The sequence below is a fragment of the Monodelphis domestica genome, chromosome 1 (assembly GCF_027887165.1).
Source record: "Monodelphis domestica isolate mMonDom1 chromosome 1, mMonDom1.pri, whole genome shotgun sequence".
In the NCBI taxonomy this organism is placed as follows: Eukaryota; Metazoa; Chordata; class Mammalia; order Didelphimorphia; family Didelphidae; genus Monodelphis; species Monodelphis domestica.
This window is the reverse complement of record NC_077227.1, coordinates 158,932,354-158,952,494: the sequence shown is the minus strand read 5'-3', so window position 1 is coordinate 158,952,494 and position 20,141 is coordinate 158,932,354. Positions and strand designations below refer to the sequence as shown.

The following is a 20,141-nucleotide window of genomic DNA, read 5'->3' as shown; positions in this document are numbered from 1 at the left end:
CTAACACCACAATCATTTCAGTAAAACTGAATTTCTGACAATTCAGAGGTTATAAGTGAATCTTAGTGAAGACAAAATAATTATTTTTCTATGAATTTTCAGGGTCAAATTTACAAATAAGGGGAATCTAGTCAGACTAAGATTAGTAGGTTGTTGTTTTTTTTTCCAAATCAAGGATCCAAGCAATTAAGAATAATTTCAACATCTCACAGCCACAATTGTGGCACAGTACATAGAGAGCCAGCCTCAAAGCCCAGATTCAAGTCTTATCTCTGACACCTGCTGCTCATGTGACCTTGAGCAAGGCTTTCACTTTCTCTACTCTCCAGGTTAACTCTGAGATTCTAAGTTGCTAATTTTCATTAGTAAAAGGAGTGAAGGGGTCCCAATATTATTGAAATCATAGTTTCCGTCTCTCTAGCTTTCAAATTCTGCATCCCACGATGAATTCTTATATAGGCATAATACACTGTCATATTTCTTAAGATAAGTTACTGATTTTCATTGGTGAGGGGAAGTTATGGTAGGCAAAGTCCACTCTCCACTTAGAAAACTGTCTTGGGCACTGAAAGACTGAGTGACTTGCCTGGGTCATACAGCCAAGATATATCAGGTAGAACCTGAACTCAAGTCTTCCTAGATACAAGCACCCTATCCACTGCATCATATTGTCTTTCATTATATAATATGGAAGATCCTGAATTGTAGTTTGTAGTCTATATTATTAATATCCATTTGTTTTGTAATAATCATAATAGCTAGTATTTATATAACACCTTAAGATTTACAAAGTGGGAACAGCTGGGTGGCAGAGTGGATAGCGTACCAGGCCTGGAATCAGGACAAACTAGGTTCAAATCTAGTCTCAGATTCTTCCTAGCTATGTGACCCTGGGCAAGTTGCTTAACCTAAATTGTCTAGCCATTGCTATTCTTGTCTTAGAATTGATACTAAGACAAAAAATAAGGTGTTTTTTTTTTAAAAAGAATTTACAAAGTGCTTTATATATGGATTACCTCATTTGATCCTCACAACAACCCTGGATGATATTATCCTTTTTATAGATGAGAAAACTGAGGCAGAAAGAGGTTAAGTGGGTTACTCAGGGTCACAGCTAGTGAGTGGCTAAGGAGGGATTTTAATTCAGTTCTTCCTGACTCCAACTCTACCACAATCTACTATGACACCTAACTAATATAAAGTAACATATGTTACCTGCCTCTAATATATAGAGTTACTAAAATTGTCATACTAAATTTCTTTTAATTTTATTTTAAAATGCAGACTTTTATTGTATCTCATTGATTTTTCTAATGCATTATTCTCAGTAAAATATTTTTCTAGTATGCTTTATGAACTTACAATGCTTAGAAAAAATTTAATATGTTTAAAGTGACCAAATATTGCCAAAACACAAATGAGTATCTAAGATGGGTTTAAAACAAATACCAACACCAGAATCCTTCAGAGGTTTGCAAAATAGCAAAGGATTTCAATCACTGAGAAATGAGTACAGAATGGTAACAGTTTAAGAAGAGGACAAATCAGTGATTTCTAAAAGTTTAAGATATCTCTGGCGTTGCCAAATATTTCAGGAGTTCTGAGAGTCCAGAAATTCCATATTACAAACTCAGTTCTCATTTTACAGACACTTCTGACCTGGAGAAAAGCAGGCCAGCACCAGGCAATAGATCCTCACAAGAAACTCATTAGTGCAGACAGCAGTTTTTAGTAGTAGTAGTAGTAATTATTATCACCCCCCTCACATGAATACTCATTAATCTACTAATGAAACTGGAAAAATCACAAAGGTTCTCTGTGACTATTTAAATAAATTTGTACTACAAATGTAGACAGCAATATGCAAGCACTTTACACACATAATATTAAGTGATTATGATATTTAGTTGGGTGCACAATCACTATTCTTCCCTAGGAAAACCAGAAGGCTGAATAGGAAAACAGGACTACAGGCAAAAAAGATAAACCCAATGATAACAGGGCTAGACAATTTTGATCTTTATCCTCTTAGAAAAAGCATCCAAAAGATAAAAGCTAAACATTCACTACTAAGTTCCCCTTACCCTTTCAAGGACATGGGAACCAAAATAACAATAGCTAAAGAAATTAAAGAAATTGGTATTTTGACAGAAAACTTTGCCAATTAGTCAATTATTAATTTTTATACAAACTGTGGGGAGCAATGACACTTCTTAAAACAGAAGAGGATCCAAAAAATACCATAAATTATTCTAGTTAAGGGGCTTAGATGAGAATATGGATATCTGTACCTTCTGGAAATTTCACAATATATCACACCAAATAGTAAGTCTACCCTGTTAGGCAATAAGCAATTATTAAGGATTTACTATGTGCCAGATACTGTAGGCATTATTAAAAACTATTTAGAAGAATTTCAAATTACTCAGGTTTCTTGTTCTGTTCCTTTGTATTAAAATATACCCCAAAATATCTCTATTCCATTCAACACAACTCAATATGCTATAAGTGGAATGTAACATGGAAGATAATTTAGTTTAACATTCTCATTTTGTAAATGAATAAACTGAGGCCCAAAGGAGAAAAATAATTTATTTTATCCTAGGATCCTATATTATTTGCTACATAATTTATTGGCTAAGTTAGCACTAGAACTCAGTTCTCCTGATGTCTGATCCAAAACATTCAGCAAATAATATTTAGACTCATTGAATTTTAGAGTTGAAAGGAGTTTGGTTCAACTGCTCATTTTCAAAGTGAGGAAACAAAGAAGCACCATAGATATTAAATAACTTTCCTGCATCACACAGTGAGTTAGTGATAGAACTACAGTCCTCTTTTGAGATGGGCTCTAGATAGAATGAAGTTGAGTAAATTGCTTTTTGAGTCTCTACCTGGTTCCCATGTTCCAAACAAATGATTATTTAATTAATATGAAAAAGTTTTTCCTAGTTTCTAAGCCAAACATAATAAATAATAATAAAGTTAACATTAATTTAGTGCTTACTATGTGCCAGGCACTTTTTACAATTACTATCTTATTTGATCCTCCTAACAACCCTAGGAAGTAGGTGCTCATTTTAAAAATTTAAAAAAAAAAATCCTCATTTTACAGATGAGGAGGCTGAGGCTATCAGAAGTTAAGTGATTTGCCCAGGAGCTAACAAGTATTTGAGGGACTTAGAATTTCCTTTGGAATTTTACCAGAGTGCAGGCCCAGAACCAAAACTAATTACCAAAATAGTCAAAAAGAAACTATAATTTTTTTTCCCTTTATATCTCTAGTTTCAACCCTTTGAGTGAGGTTACATATTTGCTTCTAATAAGCACAAGGTAGATAAATCAACCCTACAGGCAACTTTTGAGTATTTTCACTAATGAAGATGAGCTGGTATCATCCAAATGGCAATAACTTAAAATAAGGGAGCCAATGTGATATAGCATAAAAGTTCTGTACTTTTTTTATGTCATGAATATTTTTTATAATCTAGTGAAATCTTTAAATTCCTTCTCAGAATGATGTTTCAAAATGCATTGGATTACAATGTAAATTAATTATACTGAAATACAGTTATCAAACTGTTAGAACAGGAAAAAGTTCATTCACAGACCCTAGGTTAAGAATTCACGAGCCTCAAAAGATCACTAGATTATGAATAAGGAGTCTGTATAGTCTAAATTTTGCTACTACAAATGTAACCTTCAAGAAGACATTTTAACCTCTCTGAGCCTCAGTTTCCTTATATATTAAATGAAAAGAGTTGAACTATGTTCGAACATTATGATTACAATTATGTTTGGCTTTGATTATTGTTTTGTTCTGCAAATCTATTTTGTATCTTTTTCTTAAAGTTTTCATTCCCCAAGCCTGGATGAAGTGACCCATAAGCATGGTATAAAGCAAAGAAAAGCCAGGAAAGAGCTAAAATTTTGTCACAGAAAACCTTAAAACATGTAATCTATAGTCTACTAATTAAACAATACTTATAACATTTGGTTTTGGCTTTGCCTAGTGTTGGGAGGAGGGAAGTAAATCCTTAACCTGGTAGGGAATAAATAGATATGCATCTATTTTCTTTCTTTGACCCTAAATGCAGTCTTAGAAAAAAAATTCAAAATTCTCTTTACACAAGTCTTTTACATGAAACAATCTATTAATAAATAACCATCTGAAGTTAATACAAATGAAAATCTGAAGAAACCTTTAGTTTTGTTGGACTTTCTTTTTAATTTAAAAATTTTTTAATTTTTTAACTTTTTAATTTTTTACTACAAAGGACAGCTCAATGAGTGATGAGGAAAATTCTATTCAGAAATAAAGTTGATATTTGATTTTTTTAAAATGACAAAAAAAACCCCTAAAGAAACAAGTAGGCCTTGAACATATGTTTATGAAATTTACTTTTTTCTAGGTCTGGATATCCAAATAGCCAATAGAAAGAATTAAGAAGTACTGAGTATAACCTTCATTTTTACTCTTGTAAGATATCTCTGAATATAGGATGCCAGTTTTTCAATGACAGTCACTTAAGATTCCCTGAACTTCTAAATTCAGATACTGTTCTGTCTAGAATCTGACACACTCTATTCTACATTTGCCCTCATATGTTCCTAATGAGCCTTTTTATTTCAATTCATACCTAAATTTGTCCTCTTATTAATAACCTGCTTGGTGTCCAAACTCTCTTCCTCTTGCTACCCAACCAGGAAAATTCCAGCGCCAAATCCAAAGATCCAATGTGTTTGCTGCCACCACCTAGTGGCCCTGAAGAAGCCAGCTGAAACACTGTTAGTCTATTCAATATTTGTTTAAAAGCTCCACTTTGTTGCAGTTTTTAAAAGCTACAATGGATTAAAATCTCTTAATCAATATTCATCAGCCTACAGGTAGTTTACACTTTTCATTTAGTTCCAGCAATATTATTCCAGTGAGAAGCAAGAGCAGATAAAGGTCACGTTGGTAATTAAAGCTATATTGTAGAAATATGCACACTCAAGATGTGATTAAATAAGAAAATATTACTCAGTTCAGTATCATCATTAAACTTGCATTAATTTATAAATATTTAAATGTACTATATGATGATCATAAATACTCTATATTTGTCAGTTTTAAAAGTAACATAAGCTATAAACCCTTTGAAGAATTACTGCAGAAAGAAATATACAAAAAAAGGAAGTATACAAGCTATACTCACATTCAAATGCTGTAGTGGTTGCATCAGGTAAAACCTGGCCTATCACATCCTAAACAAGGACAGAAAAAGGATACAATTAGACATTTTTTTAAATTGTCAACATGTGGCAGCGCCTCAATGAATAAGATATTTGTCTAAACTATGTTAACTCATAATCATGGCTTAACTCAATCTATTCTCACCCTAGTATTTAAATCACTAATTACCCTATGAAGAAAAAATTGTAAAAAAAAATCATCTCTTCTCTGATCTTAAAAAAAAAATGTCATTTTATTTATCTCTACCATTTGTCCTCTTCACTCCATTCACCCTACAACACTCCTTGTTATCATCTTTTGCTGGGGCAATTATAAACCAGACTCCAAACTGGTTTCCCCAAATCCAGTCTTTCCTTCCTCCAAAACACCACACTCTGAACTGCCAAATTAACATTCTAAAAGCACAGGTATGATGGATCATCTTATTCCTGGGCTCAGAAACTCTAATAGTTCCCCTTTGATTCTAGGATAAACCACAGAGATCTATTTGATATTTAAAAATCTTCAAAATCTGGCTCAAACCGATCTTTTGAGTCTGATTAGATAGTACTCACCCTGAAGCACTCTTCTAAATTCTAGCAAATTCCCCAACTTGCTGTCCTCCATAAGATATTCATTCCACCCACTGCTCCCTCACCCCCATATCTCATCTCCTGGCTCCATGCTTAGAATTCATAACCCTCATAACCTCTAGTTTTTGAAAATGCTTTAAAGATTAGATGAAGAACCACCTCTTTTAAGAGGCCTTCCCTGATTCCTTCAGAACAGTCAAAAATTGGGGTTTCAAGATGACAGTGATGGTGACAAATTATATACAGCTGGGCTTTGTGGTTTACAAAGTACTCTACATATATTATCTCATTTGAATTCCACTACAGTGAGGTATGCACATGTAAAGCAAATGTGGTGCATGTCAATATCTCCATTTTACATATGAGGATACTTAGGCTTAGTCTCTTAATCTCTATTAAGTAATTTGTCCAAGGTCATACAGCTAGTACAAAGCAGTGTTGCTGACAATATAAGCTCTGTCTCAATAAATTATAAAAAGAATGGAAAAGGCCATAAAATCTTGGAGCTTGCCCTAGGTGATGTCTATGATACTGTTTTATTTTACTTTGAGGCAAATGAAAAATACCACTATTTAAGTGTACCAAGTTTACCTTTTCTGCAGAGGAACTTTACAAACCATATTCTCATACTGCTGCTCAGGTATATCCATAAGGTAAGCACTCCAAGAATTCCTTACAGACAGCCTAAAGAAAATCTCAAGCTCATTTCCATTTCTGTCCCTCCTCTCTTCCCCCAAACTTTTTAATCACTGCAGAAGTGTTAAAGTCATCTCTGGCTAAGCCATGACTCTCACAAGCCAGCCAGATAAGTGAAGGCTATATTCATTGACTCTCAGTATAAGGAACTTAACAGTGACTGTCACTTTCTTCTAAAGAGCTAACACTTCAAAGTCTTCTGCAGCAGTGTCGATTTACATAATAAGATTTTCTCTATATCACTTAATTTTTTCTCAAAAATTAATCCATACAAAAAAAGAAAAGAAAACTCTTGAAGTGCCACAACATCTTAGACCTAACATAGCACTAGTCCTTAGGCCACAATCTGCTCTCAGGAGAAAGATTCAAACTCTCAAAAGCAGATCTGATGAGAAAAATCAAATCCTTTCACTTTATATGTAGGATAAAATGTATTGTCAGGCCATTGTAAGCTCTACCTAAGGACACTGAAGTATTCTGTAGTTTAGTGACCCCAAATCATTCAGTAATGAGATCTTAACTTCTAGGATACTACAATCAGTAGTGTGTCAACAAGGAATGAAAGTGACCTGTGATAAGCAATGGAATCTTATTACTTATATAATCATTCATCATTTGTAAAAAAGATAACAACTGGTATTTTATCTATCAAGTTTGGCACCTTTTTCACTTGTAAACAGGCAAGTCAGAAAATTTTTGGTTTGACTACAAGAAACCATTAGTATAAGCACTAAACAATAGATATTTGATGTTTAAAAAGAAACAAACTCAAAATGTAAGCAAACTGGGCAGAGTATAATTTGAAAAATTTTTAAGATGAGGCAGCACAGAGTGGTAAGAGGACAAACTGCTTCAAAGCTAGGAAGCCACCATCTCTGACATGTATTGGTTACATACATTTATTATTAGGTCAGAGTAGTCAAACCCAAATAGATCCCAGAAGGTTGCATGTTGATGCCACAAATTAACATTATCTATGTTGCACTGCATTTTAATTTATTTTGTTAAATATTACCCAGTTACATTTTAGTCTGAGCCACAATAGTGGAAAAGTTTGACACCTCTGATCTAAAATTCTAAAACTCTCTAAATTGGAAAGAAGGTATGCTGCCTTCATTGACACAGAAATTTTCCCCACTTGTTTCCAATGTCTATGAAATCATTCCTACAATCTTTTATCTCTACATAGAATGGAACTAAAAAAGTGCAAAACGTGTTCTGAAATACCAACATCCATGATCCATCAACTAACTACAGTACATTTAATAAGTGTAACAGTTAAAAGTGTTGTTGGCATAAACTGTTACATTTAAAAGAGTGGTTGCCTTAAATTGTGACCGCCAAAATATGGTTTCAAGATATTGTCTTGAGTTAAACCAAATATAAAGTGGTCGCCAGGGAAAAATTCCCAAATATGAAATATACCCAAGTCAGCTGGGTTCTTATGGAGATTTTAATTAATACAAATAAGGAATTAATGAAAGAGAGAAAGAGGAAACAATGAGAAAGGGCTAGGCCAGCCTAAGCTTTAAGCCTCAAGAGAGAGATGAGTCAGTCTTTTATCCACTCACCACAAGATTTGTCCCAAGCAAGATTCTAGTGTTCAGAGAGACCCACCAGTTCAGCTCCTGAGCTCTACTTCAGCTTCCAAGGTTGAATTTCCCTCAGAGGCCTCCTGATTCTCCTTTTAAAGAGAATTTTCTCCTATGTCACCTCCCCTAAGTTCTCACATCTACCAATCACAGTAGACATTTTCCAAAGGACAGACCATTCTTAATTCACACCTGAGTAAACTAAAACCTCACACTTTTGTTAAGGCTTGTCCCTTACAAGTTTGCAAGTTGCCTGACCTTCATAGGTACTTAGCACCTTCCTAAAAATAGATTCAGCTTAAGGTTTTTGCTTCACTATAAGTATGAGTTAAGTATTTTTTCATTGTTCAGTAAGGAGTTTACAACTTTATCTTCCCCTAAAGTATGCTTAAGTATGGGTGGAGTAGAGTTCTCACATTCCTGACTAAGTCCCTTCATTGTTTAAAATGGGGAATGATCTTAACCAAGTGTTCTGAAGTAGGGTCTGAGAATTTTTAAGATTCACACAAGGTGGGTGGTACTGTGGAAACACAATGATTCTAGAGCAGTGATGGGCAACCTTTTGAGCTTGGTGTGTCAAAATTTGCCAAAAAACATAATTCGGGTGGTGTGTCACTTCAAGAAAAAACCCATAATTTTGTGATATTAATAGTTTACATAACAAAAATGTATAATTCTAATATGTAACTGTATTTAATAAACCAAAAACTAATTATTTAACTTAACCTGCTCAGTGACTTCTTTGTTCATCTATCAGTTGGTTTCTTTTGTTGGTCTTGATACTATTTAAGTTGTGTGGGGTGCTGTGAACTAAGATAAGTGAGGGGAGGGGGAATTCTTTAACTAACTTGCCTATTAGTGACTTTTTTGTTGCTGAATTTCATTGACTCATACCCAAATAAGGCTTAAAGAACATTATGAGAAATAAAGGTTTTACATACACACAATGCCAATAAGCCAAGATTAGAAGGGAAATAATTAGGAAAAAATTTTATAGCAAGTATCTCTGACAAAAGCCTCATTTCTCAAATATTTAGAGTACTAAGGTTAATTTATAAGAATACAAGTCATTCCCCAATTGATAAACAGTCAAAAGATATGAACAGGCAATTCTCAGATGAAGAAATCTAAAACATCTATAGTTGGTCATATGAAAAAACACTCTAAATCACTACTGACTAGAAAAATGCAAATTAAAACAACTCTGAGACACTACCTTAAACTTATCATCATATGATTAATAAAACAAAAAAAGGGAAATAATAAATGCTAGAGAGGATGTGGGAAAATTAGAACACTGCCAGTAGAGCTATGAACTGATACAACCATTCTGGACAGCAATTTGGAACCATGCCCAAAGAACCATAAAACTGTACATACTCTTTTCTTAAAAAAAAACCTTACCTTCCACCTTATAATTAATACTATATATTGGTTCCAAGGCAGAAGAGTGGTAAAGGCTAGGCAATGAGGATTAAGTGACTTGCTCAGGGTCACCCAACTAAGAAGTGTCTGAAGTCATCTCCCATTTCTAGGCCTAGCTCTCAATCCACTGAGCTGCCCAGCTGTCCCCATGTGCATACCCTTTGGCTAGGTCTAGATCCAAAAGAGATCATAGATAAAGGAAAGAGATCTCAATGTATAAAAATATTTAACGTAGTTCTATATGCAGTGGCAAAAAAACCCCAGAAATTGAAGGGATGCCTATCAATTGTAATGGAATACTATTATGCCATAAGAAATGACAAACGGGATTATTTCAGAGAAACTTGGAAAGACCTATATGAACTGATATAAAGCAAAGTGAGCAGAACCAGGAGAACATTGTATACAGTAACAGAAATACTGTAGATGGTCAACTGTGAAAGAACTAGTATTAGTAAGAGAAGTATCCAAGAAAACCCCCAGGCACCCATGACAAAAAATGCTATCCACAGCCACAGAAGTAAGGAATAGAGTATGAATGCAGATTGAACCATACCATTTCTTGCCTTATTACTCATGTATTTATTCTTCTATGTGCAATACGTCTTCTTTCATGCCATGAGAAATTTGGAGTTTTGTATTAAATGATAACAATGGAATAATCTCAATGAGATTATTTACTGTTTGGTGGGGATTATTTATGGGGCAAGGGGTTTGGAGGGGAAAGGAGAGAGAAAATTTGGATTGCAAAAGGTCAGAAAGGAAATGTTTAAAAACTTGTTTCTACGTATAATTTTTTAAAAAAGGAATTGAAAGAGAGTTACAGGGAATTTTAAAATCCTGTTGTGAATTGTTTCTTTAACATAAAAAAAAATCCACAACTCAGTGGAGCCGAAAACAGATAGACTCCTTCCATAAGGTGTCTCCTTGCCATAGTTAAAATCATGCAAGTTTCCTTGATAGATGCAACATAGTAATAACATTGTTCAATCGTTCTTTTATTTTTAATATCACATGATATGCAAAAAAAATAGATGTAAGCACTACAAAGGTATTATTGCTATCATGGAGAATGTCCCAATGTCCTATGTCAAGAAAGATTAGGGATGCCTACAGAAGACAGTCTTGCAAATATTCCTGTTTATGGATGTCAGTTTACTGTAAGAAATTTAAATTAATTTCCCTTTATAATTGATTCTATGTTGTATTGCCTTTATACCGTAATTGATTCTGTATAATCTTAAAATCACTTTTCAATATCCTTGAGTTTGAGCTCAGGAATTTAGCTTTCCATTAAAGTTATAAGTTAGAAAAATTGTTATCTTCAGACAGCTCCTTAAAGCAATTCATTAGTACATTATTGGGCAGATACTGAATATGGACAGTTAAGTTAAGCCCAGAAGTGAAAAGGATGAGAGCAAGTCAGGCTATACTTGGAAAATTATAAGGTGCTTTTAAGATCGCCAACTGCTCCCTGACCCCCAAAACAATCTTTTAAACACAAGCATTCTTCTAGTGATGCTCTATGACTATGAATCTACCTCTAATGAATCAAAATTGTGGGTGACCCAATGGAGATATGTGGTAGGAACTTATGATGAAAAATGCTATCCACAGCTATAGAAATAACTGAAAGAGTATGAATGCACATCAAACCATGTCACTACTTGCCCCATGAGTTTATTTTCCCATTTCTTTCCATTCAAGAAGTAGTATTATAGATATCAAGAAAAGGAGGAGTGCTGGTCATTTAGTGGGATCGAGAGATAACTGGCAGACAATTTGGGGGCTGAAGGGTACCCACAAAATCTAAAGAGACCCAAGAGAAGGCTTCAGCACACTGGGGAGGTCTTCTGCAAAAGAATTTACTGGAGGACACAGACAAGAATAAAAAAAAGATTAGAAAGAAGAGTGTGATACGTTGTGACCTTCACGATTGGAGGCTATGCCTATTTGGATGAAATCACAGAGTCACTTAAGTCCTAAGGCAGGAGGGCAAAAGCCTATAGCTTACCTAAACTTTATAGAATTCTTTATATAACAGATAATATCTGTTGAACTACTGAAATGAAATTATATTTTCCATATATTTTTTCAAAAGGTGAATTCCTAAATTACAAATAATTTGTAATAAGAATTTTCATCCCTAACACCAAAAAACTATTCTATCTTCCAAGGCAATTTTGAATAATGTAATTATTCCTCTCCTGTTGGTTATCATTTCTCCTCCCAGAGCCTCCATTTAAAAAGGGAGCCCATACCAGATATCTTTTTATTTCCCACCCAATTACATTTCTCTGGACTTCACCATCATGTAAGAAAAACCTCCTAGAGTAAGATCTCTTCAGCATCAGACTTCACACCTCTTCAGTATCCATAGCCTCTGGGGACCTCCCACTGAATGGAATTGGGAGGGAGGGATGGCTCCTCCCAGAACCTCTGTTTAAAGTAAGCAATCAGGCTAACCATCTCTTCATTTCTCACCAACCTGCACTTTGCTGGTCTTCCCCATAATGCCCCTGTACTAACATTTTCACTTAACCTTTAAATGATCTAGGTCTCCCAAAGAAATATTTCCCATGATTAGGGGCTATGACCTAATGGAGGCAACATTTAGGAAAAATGTGGAGATAAATACCTTGATATTTCACAGCCCTTAGGTTCAAATAGGTTTCTTCAAGATAGCCTATCCAAATGGGGTCTAAATGATATGTTATAACTAAACCAAACTAATCAAATCTAATTTTCAGATGGGAAAAATGAGGTCCAAAATAGTGAAGTCAATTGCCTACAGTCACACATATCAGAACTAGAACTAGAATCAGGTGTTCTGATTCTCAGTTCAGTGTTTTCTCTAAAGAGATTTTATTAATGTGCATACCATTTCTTCATCCAAAAACCCAAATGCCAAGCTCTTCTTCCTCCCAAACTAACATGTGGATTAGCTGCTTTCAATTTCTTTAATGATGATGGGATAATGCAGAGAAATCATAGGAATCGTTCTGGATCCATTGGCTAGAATATATCTAAAGAAATACAACAGCTACTCCTATGAATACTAAGTTAAAATGGATTTTAAAACTAATTATAAGTGGTTTGCCTGAAAATGCACATTGCCAACATTTACCTTTTGCTCAATTTGCAAATATCAATAATCAAAGACATACAAAGTCATTTGCACAGATTTTTCATCAGTGGATTGGCAGCCTGGGAATGTTTCTAGATAACCAGTGGTGTGCACTGCCCCACACTAGATATAGATAGAGAATATTTAGGAAGATGAACCTGGTCCCAACTCAAGGGGCTTAGAAAACTGTATCCTCTAAACTTTTTCACTGAGTTGAGTTAAAGGTGCTCCCTGGATCTGGACGCTACAGTGACTAGCATTAGGTAAGTCATTTAAACTCTAGGCCTCTCAGTTTTCTCAAAAGAAAAAAGCAAAATTAAAATAGACAATTTCTAAGGTCCCTTCCAAATGTGAACTTATTATTCTAGGTGAAAAGTATTCTGAGCAGCTAAGCAGATAATATATGAAGTAAAAATATCTCCTTTTCTACCCTAAGACACACCAATGAAGAGGAATCAGTGTAAAGATATGGGTTCAGGGTGGGCAATCTCCCAAGCAACCAGTCTTCAAAAAGTGCAAACATGCTACCCTTGAAGGAGTTCCATTTATTTTGGGGCTTGTTTTGGGGGGCTGACCACTCACCAACACATCCCGGAAAAGCAACTGGGGCCCAGAGTGCACTGTCCAGTCCACAGCTCCACCATCTGGGATCTTGATTCGAATCACCAGCACCTGGTTCTCCATGGCATGAGAGGGACCAAGGGCTAGCCACAGCATTACCGACCACTGGGCTCACATCCTTGGGGTAAGGAGCGGAAGAAAGACAGTCACTGTCCCTACTGCTGGGGTGAACATGGAGGGAAGAGAAAGAAAATGAGGAAGAGTGATGAATGTAAGGTGGGGATGTGGGAAGGTTGGGAAGAGAATGGAAAAGGATAGAGGGGATAGAAAGGATAGAATGAGGGGGAATGATGAAGGGGAAGATGGAGGGAGAAGGGTAGAGGAGAGGAAGAGGATGGAGGGAGAGGAAGAAAGGGGTGAAGAAGATCAGTGAGGTGTTGGGAAGATGGACGTGGGGAAAGGAGAAGACTGAAGGAAGGAGTTGGGAGAAGGATGGAGGGGGGTGTTGAAACACGGATGGAGAAGACGATTGGGGAAAAGATATAGAATAGTTAGAGAAGGGGCAGGCTGCTGAGTCTGCCTCGAGACCCTGTCTATATGACAGGACAGTGGGGGCCTGGTCACCCTGGAACTTGTGGCAGGTAGGACAGTGGGGTGACCAGGCGGGAAGGGATGCTGGCGGTCGCCTGTGTTGGGGGTAGGGGCATGTGAGGAGGGGCTGAAATCACTCTGTGCGCCCACAGAGGGAGTCAGCCCAGTGGGAGGTGGAGGAGGACTCAGGGGAAGTGGCTCCGGCACCTCTTGAGGAAAAAGAAGCCAAAGGGAGACTGGGAGGAGCGAACCGAGCAGCTGCTCCCTTCCAGCCTCGTGCGGGACGGCTAGCTGCCTCAGCCCAAGGCCGGCTCCGAGCCTGGAGCGTTCCCGAGCGGCGGCAGCGACGGAGGCGGCAGTGGCCCAAGAACTAGGAGGAGAAGGAGGAGGAGGAGGAGAGGGAGGAAGAAGTAGGAGCGGGGGATTTTTACTCCGGAACCAAAACGCGCAGAGCCGGAACCCGGGGGGCGGGCGAGCGCTGTGGGAACAGCTCCCCTGGCGCCATGTTGGAAAAGGGCATTAGCCCACACCCTTTCCTTCTCTCTAGCCCTGGCCCCGCCCCCCGGGCCACGGACGGGTTCCAGCTACCTGCCCCTACTGGGGGGCGGGGTTCTGGAGGGGAAGAAGAGAAGTAGGGAAGGGGTTGTGGGAAGGTCTCTGGGGAGATCAGATCCCCAATTCGGGGGTCGTGCGAAAGCCGTGTAGGTTTCTCTCCCTGGTGGCTACAAGGTTGGATTGAGGAGACTCGCATAACCGCTTGGTCCCCTTCCGACTTTCTGTTATCCGGGGGCGGCGATCAAAGCAAGGCTGACAGTTTCTGGGGCTGGACCTAGGGAGAGCGAGTGGGCTGATGGATGGCTTGTGCTCTTTGCTCTTGACCAGTCAAGGACGTGCCTGGTTTATATGTCTGGTTGCCAGCACTGCTCCCTTTTGTGCTACTTTGTTTCTATTCTAAAAATACTCCTGGTCCTCCCTCTTCTCCCAACCCACTCCCATCCAACAGCAATAAAAACCCGAGCTCGGATCTAGGACCCCGACTGAGCTCTTTTCCCCTTACACAGGTCATGCACCCGAAAGATCATCACCTCGCTACAACTTTAACCAATCTTATTTGAGTCTTTCTGTGACCTTATTTCCCCTCCGGAATGCCCCGACAGAGCATAAACTAAAGCAATGAACAAATTAACAGCCTAGATGGAAGAGACACCATCTTCCTCTAATATTAACTGTTGCAAATATAACCCGTAGTGTTCGCAAATTAACAGTTCTATTGCAATGCTTATTTAAATCAGTAATATTACAGGAATGGCAATAGCCATCAGATATTTTATTTTAATTTGTCCTCTTTTCATGACTTTCAAAGTCTTGTTGACTATTCTCTCCTCCCAAGCTTGTTTGCAAATTGTAACCTCCAAGTTTGCCCTCTATTCGTTTTCCTATTAAAAAGTGCAAGTCAGTTGTTTTGCTATATCTGAATTACAGATGGACTGAGGATGGAGAAAGAGGGGAGAATGACTTCAAAAACACTTTTCTTACCCGCTAAATTTTTGACTAATGCAAAAAAATTAGAAAGCTGCTTATTCTAGTCAGTGTAATTCCTAAAACAGTCTACCTTTCGTCCTTATTTTAAAGATTGCCTATGCTTTAATAAAGCATAATGCTAATAAATGCTTAATGTTTGAATAGCCATTATTGGGAATAAATCATTTCTTTTTCAATAACTATGATTTAGTAGATACTATAGGACTTGTTTTAGATTCCCTCAAACATTATAGTGATTACCTCGTGGACCTCAATCCTATGAAAATGAACCTTTTGCCTAAAGTCCCCATGCACCCTTTAATGAAAGTTCATTTTCTATTACATCTCTTAAAGAATGGGCTACAAAACTAGAGAATTTCTATGAGCTAGTGATTTGCTAAAAATCTTTTTCATTCACAGGACTCTGGGGAAAACCAATTCAATTTGACAAATTTGCATAAATATTCTTAAGCAGTTTCTCTACTAATAACATACTCAATGCTCTTTCCCAATATTTGTAGACACAGCTGTAATCAAACTTCAGCTTGTCATACCTCTTATAAAACTCATAGCATTGACAGCTTCAGTAAACACTTTTCCAAGAAACCTCCAACACTTGGGCACAGGCAATGCAAGGCTGTTCACTTTTAGGTCTTAGATGACAGAATGTCATAACTTCTGAGAGCTTTGCCAAGTGAGAATACATTTTGTTTTCAGGATAATAATTAAATATATGAAATGAGAATGATAACACCATTTCCACTACTACAGAGGATTATTGTGAGAAACTTGAAGTCTAGATAAAATGAATTGTTTTTATTTCAAAATTAAATATGTTTAATCTTAAAATATATGAACAGAAAGTACTTTTAAGTTTCTTAATAAAATAGTAAAGTTACCCAGGATTTTTTTTTTGTAATAGTCTGAAAAAAAATAGTAGATGAAATAGATTCATTATGGCAGAGATCTTCCTTGTAATTTTAATTTGAGTAGCCAGATTCTTGGTTAAGAATCCCAGGGAATCAAGGGAGCAAGACTCCTAATCTGATCTGCTATTACAAATAATAATATATAATATACACATGAATACACAGTAACACATGAATATAGCTTCTGAAAACTTAGGGAACAAATATCCTCCAATGAATTATGTTTTCTTTTTATAATTTCAGAGGTATTCTCTATCTCCAGCTATTCCCATATGCACTGACTGATTAGAGTGCAAGGCATGCAGAGCAGAAAAGGACAAACTCCACTGAGCATCTGCTGCCTGTCTCCAGCCTCAGTTATTTAGCCTTAGCTTGAGTTTGTTCACAGCAAGGGGTTTCATGGAAAGATACAAAAACAACCAAGCACAAAGACAAAGAAACAACTGTGCAGTCATGTTCACAGAATAGCAAAATCTTACTTGCAATTTCAGAAGCTTATAGATCATAGAACTAGTGCTCAAAGGAACCTCTGTGACCATCTATCTAATTCTCTCATTTTATAGATAAAGAAATTTGCTCAAGATCATGAAGGTAATATCAGAGGTGAGATTCGAACACAAGTCTTTACAAGACTCCTTTTCAGCTGTGCCATATGGCCTCCCAAAACGTACCTAATTGAAAATCATTAATAAAACATATCCAAGAGGCCAATCACCCTTTGCTAGAAGTCTTCCAGTGGCACAGAACCTACAGCCTCCTTAGGCAGCACCTTCTACTTGTGGATAAGTGTAGTTAGAAAGTTTTTCCATTTAAGTCCAAACTCGCCTTTGCTCATTCAAGTTATTGCTCCTAGTTATGCCTTCTAGGGATCTAAGAAAGTAAAATTCCTCTTCTGCAAAATAGTCACCTATTACATAAATGTTTGGGGCAAGATTGATGGGGGCAGCTGGATAGGTCAGTGGATTGACAGTCAGACCTAAAGATGGGAGGTCCTAGGTTCAAATTTGGCCTCATATACTTCCCAGCTGTGTGCAAGTCACTTGACCCCCATTGCCTAGCCCTTACCACTCTTACATTTTGGGAGGCCTTAAGGCCTGGGCAGGATAGCAAGCTAAATATTCTCAGTTACTAAGTAAAGTTTTGAATTGGTATCTCTAACTCATTCCTTTGCTTATTTTTTCTTCTAATACTTTGATTTTTAAAATGCTTTTTAGCTTTCTTACTTTATCTGTTCCAGGAATTCTAGTTGAACTTATACTTCACTTGTAAATGTTCTTTTCATGGGTTTGTTCTTTGGGTGAACTTGCCATCATAATAGATGTTTATGATGAAGCCTACTTCCTGACTTTATACTTAATGTTACAGCACACTCTGTTTAAATGCCTGGGGTGACTTTGTATCCTCTTGGGTCCCTCTACTACTTTATTGAGGTATTGAATGTTGTATCTCTTCTGGGCTTCTGGACACAGACACTACCTCTCAAGCTGGAAAGCTCTTTAGGTTGCAAATGGCAGAATTGGAAACTTCCCTTTGGTCTGTTATTCTTGCCCTGACTGTCCCCTGAAGCCTTCATACTGATTTTGGGAAGTTGGAACTGAGATTCTACTCTGCTCTTGGGGTCTGAATCACAAAGATACTATTTGCACTTTAACTTACACTTCATTCAGTACACAGTTTAAGACTTGCAACCACTCTCAACTTGGAACATCAACTTTATTAGATGCCTATTATGTGCCAGACAATGTGCTAAGTACTTATGAATATTCATCTCATTCGATCCTGAGAAGTGGGTAAATTATTAGATATCTACTATGTGCCAAAAGCTTTACAAACTTTATCTCACATTATCCTGAGACAGGTGATATTATTTATCCATTTTATAATTGAGGAAAACAAGGCAAAGAGAGATTATAACTTGCCCAAGATTACGTCTAATAATTATTTGGGGCTGGACTGGAACTCAGGTCTTCCTGACTCCAAGCCCAAACAATACTCTTACCGATACCCTAAGAAGTTTATTCTTTAGCCTATTGTAAATGAGATTTTTGGGGCAAGGGAGTAACATAGAATGTGCATTAGAGAGATTATTTTGTGGAGAATGTATTAGAGAAGTGTTAAAATTAATCTCTCTACCCAGTTATTATTTTTCATAAACTTTATTAATAGAAAAGTTAGATAAACATAGTTTTAAATCTCTTCCTTACTCTAAGTTCTCAGACTACATGTCTCTATTCTATCAGCATCTCCTCTGTCTCCCCTGTCTGCTCTAGCCAGTGTCCATGCAAAAGGCCCAGATAGGATCTGCCCCCTTTCTTTTATTGATGTTTGCAGAAGCTGCACTGGCATTTGAAGAATGTTGATGGACCAGATCAGCAACCCAGGAGGGGGAGGGGATAAACTTCCCTCAACACAGAAGGAAGAAATTAGAATCAGGAAGACTAGGAAACTATTGAAATAGTTCAGGAGATTGGTGATGAAAACCTGCACTACAAGTAAAAAAAAGAGAGAGAGAATAAATAGAGAGGGTCTAGGGATACTCATTGTCTCACCCAGAGATTCTGTACAGGGTCTATGATCCCAGCAATGTAGATACCCCTTCCAGTAGAATGGACGATTATACCTTCTCATTCTTTGCCACTTTGGTCTATGTCCCCCTATAAGTCCCCCACTGGGAATCCTTGCAGTGTGCTAGAATTCTTTCTTTAGCTCTCTTGATGTTTTATGGCTATAAATGGAACCTGCAAGCTGCATTTGACCAGTTCTCCTCCTTTTACAAAGACATCAATCTGATATACTTTACATCACATTTCCTACATCATTCTTAATTGGTAATATTTTGCAACATAGTCATGTCTGCCATGTGTGCTTTCTATTGCCCTCTGGGTTCTCTACAACTTTAAGTCTTTTGAGCTTGTGATATTTCACAACTTGTACCCATATAACATAACTAGAAGACTATTAAGAGTAAAAATATAGATCTTTACTTCAAAGAAAAATCTGGTATCATTTTTTAAAGCCACCTGCAAGTCACTTAACCCTTTTTGCCTAATACCCCTTACCCCTCTTCTGTCTTGGAACCATTAGACAGTTTTCTAAGACAGAAGTTTTAAAATTAAAAAATAAAAAGCCAACTGTATAATTTCTCAAAGGCCCACCCTCCTATTCAGTTCTAGAACTGGTTCATTTTTCATTAGTAGCATCCATCTAAGAGAGATGCTGATGAACCAGATCTATGGGCTGTCCATCCATATGTATATGATGAACTAGACAATAGACATTTTTCAACCACTTGTTTTTGGGTATGGGAGGGGGCTCGAATAAAGATAATTTGAGAAGCATTGCAAAATTCCTTGATGCAATTAGCAAAATTTTATCCAAAAATAAGAGCATTTCACCACCTACATCAAATTCTTCTTCCAATGGACTCTCAGTTAGATATACTCCATGATAGTGGGCAAAAACACTTCCCTGATTTGTCTTTTGACTGATATTAATAAGAAGGTCACTGACAAAATCATCTTTTAAGGAATCATGTAGATTTGTACATTTGCATGAAAGACACTTTGCTGGAGGAGAGACTTTAAAGCAATGATTTGCTGCACAGGGCCTAGAGGCAAGAAAACTTGGGTTCAGATCTGACCTGGGAAAGTCGCTTAATCTCTATCTGCCTCAGTTTCTTCAATTATAAAATTGTGATGATAATAATACCTACTTCCTAAGGTTATTGTGGGAATAAAATCAAATGTTTATAAGGTGCTTAAATATGCCTGTTTCATAGTAGGTGCTTAATAAATGCTTATTTCTTTCCTTTGTAATTTTTTAAAAATTCAAAAAACAAGGATAATAGAATTTTATGTGACTAGTCAACTTTGTGTGTAAAGATGTGATCTG

The 20,141-nt window shown here is 36.8% G+C and overlaps 1 protein-coding gene across 5 annotated transcripts in view; it reads right to left on the bottom strand.

Moving 5' to 3' along the window:
- MAP2K5 (mitogen-activated protein kinase kinase 5) overlaps positions 1-14,142 on the bottom strand; it is a 316,196-nt gene extending 302,054 nt beyond the window's left edge. For 3 of the 5 annotated variants that reach the window (XM_007479617.2, XM_007479618.2, XM_056808706.1), the window contains exons 1-2: positions 13,231-13,369; positions 5,199-5,247 (exon numbers count right to left, since the gene is read on the bottom strand). In XM_007479617.2, the coding sequence (XP_007479679.1) occupies positions 5,199-5,247; positions 13,231-13,365 (184 nt within the window). In that variant the 5' untranslated portion in view covers positions 13,366-13,369. Of the gene's footprint in view, positions 1-5,198; positions 5,248-13,230; positions 13,428-14,007 lie in introns of those variants that run through there. The other 2 variants (XM_001376370.3, XM_007479616.2) reach the window with 2 other exon arrangements.
- Positions 14,143-20,141: the final 5,999 nt, after the last annotated feature.